At 45.7% G+C, this 7,767-nt stretch overlaps 1 protein-coding gene across 1 annotated transcript; it reads left to right on the top strand.

The window, feature by feature from the left end:
• Positions 1 to 916: 916 nt before the first annotated feature.
• On the top strand, positions 917 to 7,049 carry pin1 (peptidylprolyl cis/trans isomerase, NIMA-interacting 1). The gene is made up of 4 exons (XM_035406888.1): positions 917 to 1,061; positions 3,086 to 3,283; positions 4,007 to 4,117; positions 5,373 to 7,049. The coding sequence occupies exons 1-4, from the start codon at positions 1,004 to 1,006 to the stop codon at positions 5,480 to 5,482; spliced, it is 477 nt and encodes a 158-aa protein (XP_035262779.1). The 5' UTR covers positions 917 to 1,003; the 3' UTR covers positions 5,483 to 7,049.
• The last annotated feature ends 718 nt before the right edge of the window (positions 7,050 to 7,767 follow it).

Here is a 7,767-nt window from a genome sequence, read left to right on the forward strand (position 1 = left end):
AGATGGATCTGTATAGGGGTCCCTTTTTTCTTCATTATGCTTCAATCGAACTAGAATATAAACACCCTCCAGGTAGCAGTAGCAGCGTACTGCATGTGCGACTAAACTTGAATATCATCCACACCAAATGGCAGCAGAATGTTCGTGTGGCCACTCAAATTCAAATGAACTTTACTGGCATGGTAAGCAGTGTGTTGAATTTACAATGTCTGTCGGCAATGAAACCATTAATGGAAAAAGTATAGCCCCTCATAAAAGCAGCCGTGTGAGAATATTATAAACATTAGATGGTTTTTAAGTAACGACTGTGTCTGAATATATTTCTTCTGCTGTCTAAAAAGAGTCTACTAATACCGTGTTCTTTTTTTGAGACATTTGTGGTGCCCTAGTTTCATACCTATGAGTCAGATTGCATAGCCAGAGTGATAAGAAGTGGTTATAACTGAAATTTATTCTCTGACTCCCACGCAGCAAGTCTGGTGTAATAAGATATGAAGATCCTGTAATATTTCAGGTTTTATGATAAGTTAATCTGCACAATTATAATTTAGTACTGGGTTTAAACTGAAAAAACAAATTTCTTCTAAATGTTGCACTCACTTCCAAATCAGTTCCTGCTGAAAAATGTATTGGTATTTCAGCACTCAACCTGATTTAAAAAACAGTAATATTGTCAAGACAATGACCTTTTTGTTTTAGTCAACTGGAAAACTATGGAGGGATTAGTAACAACGGTATAAATAATAAAAATGTCAAAGAGTTACATTTATTCAATTACATAGTCTATTCTCCTCACAAAAATGTAATATAAAAATATTCCCCGCCCAACACCACTGAAAACATAAAAAATGTCATACCCCGCAAACGTTAAATCACAGAATCGGAATTCCCACTGGCCTACTGCTGCAGCCTGGTGGCCAGAATATGACATTACACCCGGGCGTTCCGAGAGACCATAGAGCGTACGCTAGAGGTTCAAGCTTCCCTGCACAGGCAGAAAAACATGGCAGACGACGAGAAATTACCATCGGGCTGGGAAAAGCGGATGAGCCGCAGTTCAGGTATCTAGCTTGAAATGAAACCTGATTTGTGCCCCCAGTTGGATCTTTCGCCGTTCTGCGAACTGTGTTGCTGTCAGCTATCAAACCAATCATAGGTTTGATAGCTGCGCTCATCAGTGAACAGCAGTGTTTGTAGCGGTAGCTAGTTTGCTAATTAGCCATCGTGCGTATGAAACGATATGTAGACTGCGTGCTGGCTGTTGATCTAGTTATATAGCTAGCTGTCTTGCATTTCTTGTGCTATCAAATTCTATTTCAATGCGTAACTTACAGTTACCTAGCAACACGACAGAGTACTGGCTATCGATAACTATGGAGCTAGACGGTGCATACTGCTTGCAAGCTAACTTTAGCTAGCTGAGCCGAATGAATGGATCTGGTAAATCAAGCACCAACTAGACCTAACATTCTGTAGCTGCGTAGATTTGTGGAACCGCCCTTTCTTTATTAGCATTTTTATGTTTGGGCCGTTCTGAAATGTGTGCAAAGATAAATAGATTCAGGACAGTGAATTTTTTGGGATACCAGTTTTTCCCAGGCGATATAGCTAGACTATGTCGATTGCGCTCTAACTAGCTCTGACTCGTTAGCTAGCCGGGCCCAAGTTAGCGCATGCTAACTATTACTTTAGCGTATGGTTATAGTTTCTCCCGCGTTAATGCGGTGGATGCTCCCACAACGAAATTTGTTTGGTGTGAGACTAGCTGCGAACCAAATGTGGGTCACGTGATTATATAAAAATTACAGCGTCAGTCAATAAACAATTACATGCGTTATGTCAAACTTATGGAGTTAACATCAGCTACCTTTCTTGGGCGGCGTGTGCTATATATTTTGTGTGCCGAAGTCATGTGTTTATATACGGAACTGCTTCTGATTCAATAGCCAACTAGGTAGCTTCTGCGTTGGTAACGCCATCATTGGTTAGCGAAAGTTAGCTTGGCGCAATTTGTCCCCAGAGTATGCATTTAGCTTGCTTGTTAGATGTTCATTGTGGACATCTTGCGTTGTCATTCCTTCAAGAGCATCAGCACAGCTTTGAGAATGGGCTCTGTGATCAGTTAAAATGAGTAAAGTCATAGCAGGTTGCGGGAAGTTAAGCTCCTGATTGAGCGTGTTTTGCTTTCAGTTGGTTGACAGAAGTCAGCAGCACCTAGGTGTTGTTTGTTTTTCTGTGCGTTTGTGCAATCGACTGGAGCAAAGGAATTTGGTTTGGTTGCATTCAGAGTTAGCAAGGTGTGACTTTGGAGGTTTGTGTTCTTGCCCTTTCCCTCCCTTTGCATGTGATCTTCACCCACGCGTGCAACACTGGTAGTTTGTGAACTCCTCTTGCAAGAGAGGTGGTGCCAGTCGAGAGAGGCGAGTCACTTCGGTCTGGCTCTAACTGCTGATATGATGAGCTCACCATATTCTCAACTTTACGGCCCGAGCGTCCATTGGTAGCAGGAGTTCCCAGTGTTGTATAGCAGCACTGAACATTCCAAGAAGATACTGGGTTTTAATCCTGGTCAGGACCTTTATGTGTGAAGTTTGCATGTTATGTGTTACCTCCCACAGTCCAAAGACATGCAGGTTAGGCTACTTGGTTGGGATTTGCTGTAATAGAGCATGCGTACTGAGTAAGCCTACCCTGTATAAATAAAAGGTTAAGAATTTACTGTATTTACTGTATTGCACCTGGCCACATCTCTAAAGGAATTTTCTGACGGTACATAAAACTTGGAATATATTGAAATGCATTGATGCATGGGAGACAGAACTTTGGTAAATATCCAGAGCTGAACATCTGGTGGTTCTATAAACATAAAACTTGCTTGAATGTTTTGGCTGCATCAGTTCTTGCACGTATATGGAGCACTAAGTATGCAGTGAATCTAGAGAAGCTGTTCTTAATTAAACTTACAGGCCTGTGTTTGCTTTTCCCACATTGATATACAAATAAGTTGCCTTTCCTTTGGACATATGTTCTCAGTGTTCTGTATGGAGGGGGAAAAGGTTGCTGTTTCTTTAAATTTCCCCCTCAGGTCGGGTGTACTACTTTAATCACATCACCAACGCCAGCCAATGGGAGCGGCCGAGCGGGGCGGGGGATGGGAAGGGTGAGCCGGAGAAGGTGCGCTGTTCCCACCTGCTGGTCAAACACAACCAGTCCCGCCGGCCCTCGTCCTGGAGGGAGGAGAACATCACCAGGAGCAAGGAGGAGGCTCTGGAGATGATACAGCGTGAGCCGAACACACGCCCTCTTGTCATAACCACACCCACTGTCCTCATTAACCACCCCCACTGTGCTCATTAACCACCCCCACTGTGCTCATTACCACACCCACTGCCATCAAGACCAAAACCCAGTGCCCTCATTAACCACACCTACTACCCTAATGATCACACCCACTGCCCTCATGACCACACCCACTGCCACCAATTCCAAACCCACTGCCCTCAAAACTACACCCATTCTCTTATTAAACCTACTGGTCCCCCTAACCACACTCACTGTCCTCATGACTACACCCGGTGCTCTCATTAACTATACCTCCTTCCCTCATAAGCACACCCCATCCTCTGTCCTCGTAACCACACCCACTGCTCTCAGAACCACACCCATTCTCTAACCTCACCTGCAGGTGCATTTACCCACACTCACTGCTCTCAGAACCACACCCATTCTCTAACCTCACCTGCAGGTCCATTTACCCACACTCACTGCTCTCAGAACTATTCCAGTTTTCTTATTAACCACACTGGTCCCCCTAACCCCACCCACTGCCCTCATTGACTATATCTCCTTCCCTCATAAGCACACCCATTCCGCTGTCCTCGTAACCACACCCACTGCCCTCATAACCACACCTACTTCTTTCATAACCACACCTCCCGCTCTCAACCACAGCCATTCTCCAATCCCACCCACTGCTCTCCTGACCCTTGTCTCTGTCTCCCTGTAGAGTACATAGAGAAGATCAAGTCTGGTGAAGAGGAGTTTGAGAGCCTGGCCTCCCAGTTCAGTGACTGCAGCTCTGCTAGAAATGGAGGTGACCTGGGCACATTCGGCAGAGGTATGAAACGCATCCTAACATCCAGCCCCTAAACGCCCTACAGGGTCTACACCTGACCCTGTAACCCCTAAAGGTCTGCACCCTACCCCCTTACCCCTAAACTCTCTCCAGGGTCTACAGCTGACCCTGTAACCCCCTAAAGATCTGCACCCTACCCCCTTACCCCTAAACTCTCTCCAGGGTCTACAGCTGACCCTGTAACCCCCTAAAGGTCTGCACCCTACCCCCTTAACCCTAAACTCTCTCCAGGGTCTACAGCTGACCCTGTAACCCCCTAAAGGTCTGCACCCTACCCCCTTACCCCTAAACTCTCTCCAGGGTCTACAGCTGACCCCGTAACCCCCTAAAGATCTGCACCCTACCCCCTTACCCCTAAACTCTCTCCAGGGTCTACAGCTGACCCTGTAACCCCCTAAAGGTCTGCACCCTACCCCCTTACCCCTAAACTCTCTCCAGGGTCTACAGCTGACCCTGTAACCCCCTAAAGGTCTGCACCCTACCCCCTTAACCCTAAACTCTCTCCAGGGTCTACAGCTGACCCTGTAACCCCCTAAAGATCTGCACCCTACCCCCTTACCCCTAAACTCTCTCCAGGGTCTACAGCTGACTCCGTACGTTGGCGTGTCCGACGTTTCAGTCTGTGTCTTAAGTGTATTATTTTTCCGTCCCCATGTTATTGGAATGTCTGTTATGCGTCCAGGACTTAAAATTCATTTTTGGTTTGAGGGAAATTTCTCCCCTTTTGAGCAACATTTTTGTGGGATTTCAAAGGTTTGGGGGGTGAATTTTCAGTGAGGGATGGGTGGTGGCTGAAGCAGTATAAAATGACAGGCAAAATTGCGTAATGTGTCTTCATTAACTTTATCTTTTCTCTTATTTCCATTTAACTTTATGGAGAAGTATGAACGTGTGTGCAAGTGTCTGTACTTGTACTGCCTCTGTAAATATTATCTGAAGAAAAACTGGTTTTCAACGTACAAAAATGCCAAGTTACTTGCACATACAAAGCACTGTCTATAAGTCAATAGTTCAAACTTGATAAATCTAGGCCTGCCTTTGAAAGTGTGGATATCAAAATTTGGCCAAGTTACGATATTACCTATCTTTGGTCACACAAACTAATCAAGCTGTATTCCAGGGCAATGCTACCCAATGTTGATAAATAGTTTTGTGTAACTTGGCGCTGTTGTTTCATGTAACTTGGCCCTGTGCTTTGTGGTGAAGAGGATGTGTGCTCCCTGCTGTGTCCACACAGGTCAAATGCAGAAGCCGTTTGAGGACGCCTCCTTCGCTCTCAAAGTCGGGGACATGAGCGGCCCGGTGTTCACCGACTCTGGAGTCCACGTTATCCTGCGCACGGGATGAGCCCAAAAGCACCCCCTCACCCCAATATCAACACCCATAAAAATAACCCCCACTGCCCTATACTGTCAACAACACCCCAGGAAATAACCACCCCTTCTATCAACAACACCCCAAAAAACACCCATCTCAAGTAGCAGCAACGCCCCAAAAACCTCCTCACATAGCAGCAACACCCCAAAAACCTCCCTGCTCAGATAGCAGCAACACCCCAAAAACCTCCCTCCTCAAGTAGCAGCAACACCCCGAATGCCAACAATGGCCTCAAAGATCAGCCCTCCCCAATATCAGCCCCTTCTCTGTCCCCAAGTCGACATCTCCGATCCCCCATGCTCATACTTGGCTTTCTTAAATAATTTCCCTGAAACCAGCACCCCCACATAAAGGCTTCACAAAACCATGCCCCCTAACTTTCTTCTGATCTTCCTTCAAGAAAATGTCACCCTCTGTCCCCCCCTCCCCCTGCGTCCAACTTTACAGAAGCTTGCCCACTTACCTAAAGTTTCGGACTCCACTTACTTCCTGTGATCTAGTAAATCCAGGAAGACCTCTGTGACATCACTCTAGCCCCTGTCCTAATGATACTCTTCAGCCCAGCCCCCTCTTCTCACTCCACCCTCATTCCTGCCTGCCCCGCCCCCTTAGTGTAAGTGCATGGGTCTGCTGGGCGGGACTGAGAAACAGCTCTGTAGCCACGGTTGCCACGGTGACTGTTGTTGAGACAACGAGTAATATGTAAAAAATAATAAAAAAGCCTCTGATTGGACAGAAAGTGTGACTTTTGCTGTCTGCAGACGGTCACACATTAAAGAGTGATGTTTCCGCTGTATTCGTATGTCTGACGGGTAGCGAGGGTTTATATTTAGGTCCTCAAATGAATATGTGCCTGTTCGTTTCTACACCCCCCAAAAAAAACTTCCATCCCAGCCTGGATGCCAAACTTTTCTTCCTCTTTTCCTTTCTGCTAGTCCCTACAGATAGAGACCAGACTTCACAATTTTGCAGTCTTTCTGCAGTGGCTCTATGTATGAGCAAGCCTTTGATTGGCTGAGACTTAGTGTTCCGTTAAAAAAAAAAAAAAAAAAAAAGAAAAAAACCGCTTTCCTGGACCGTGATTGGTCCTGCCGTCACACGTGTTGCGTCCGTTAGTGCTAGTTTCATGACTTGCAAAGACCGACAGAGAGTGAAGAGGGGGAAGAAAATCACCGGATTAGGCAGGAGGATGGAGAGTAGAATGCAATTTTGAAAGCATGGATGTAGAAATGTAGCTTTGCTCTCTGGGTTAAATGTGTTTTAAAAATTTGGAAACCTCTAATCACGCTTTATAACCGAGTAGAGAAACGTGTCTTTGACTTCTTATTGCTAAAGGCTATAGGTTTTTAAACGGGGGAAGGGACAAAAGCACTGGAGTCCTTTTGAATGTTATTTTTGTTTGTTTCTCCATTCCCTGCTTTGACTGTAATGCCTGGGCCCTAGGACTGTGTTACCGTATGCATGTGGAGGGTGTTTTCACATCGGTGCCAAAACATCATTTGCTGAACGTCACCATTAAAGGAATGTGTTTTTTTTTTGTCCCCGTTTTATTTATTTTGAATAATCATTATTTTTTTTTCCTATTCTTTTTGACTGTGAGTCTCATTTCCGTCAGTTTTTGTGGGGGCTGGTCTGGTTCTGTTTGGCTACTTTTTCTGGTGGAAAAATATTATTGACTTTGTATTTTGACCAAATTGTAGCCATTGACTTGCATTAGAACGAGTGGCCGAAACACTTATGCTGGAGCCAACCGCACTGGCGCTAGTGAACAATGTCTCTCAACAAGACAAGGAAGTGAGCTTCAAAAACGCAGCCCTGTTTTGGCCACTTGGCTTACACTAAACTCTGCCTTTTTGGAGCTAGGTGTCTTTCCCCTTCGGAACTAGACCAGTGCCCTTTGGAGCTGCCCCTATCCAACCAGATTCTGTTCTGCTGCATGTTCAAGCTGAACCTAACTCAGCTTGTTTATATTGCTGCCACAGCTGAATGTGGCTGTGTAGGCAGTGTTCACTACGTTGAAGAGAACCCTAACCCTTCCACACACGTTAATGTTGTTGTCCCAGTGCAGATGTTAAGCATTGCGAGCTTAGGGTGTTTCACACGAATGTGCCTGCATTACCGATTCCTGCAGGGGTGACCTATCTACCCCACCAACATGGGGGCTGGAGCCTGTCCCAGCATGCATTGGGTGAAAGGCAGGAATACACCCTGGACAGGTCGCCAATACATCCATCGCAGGGCGCACACTGTTCTCT

The sequence above is a fragment of the Anguilla anguilla genome, chromosome 2 (assembly GCF_013347855.1).
Source record: "Anguilla anguilla isolate fAngAng1 chromosome 2, fAngAng1.pri, whole genome shotgun sequence".
NCBI lineage: Eukaryota > Metazoa > Chordata > Actinopteri > Anguilliformes > Anguillidae > Anguilla > Anguilla anguilla.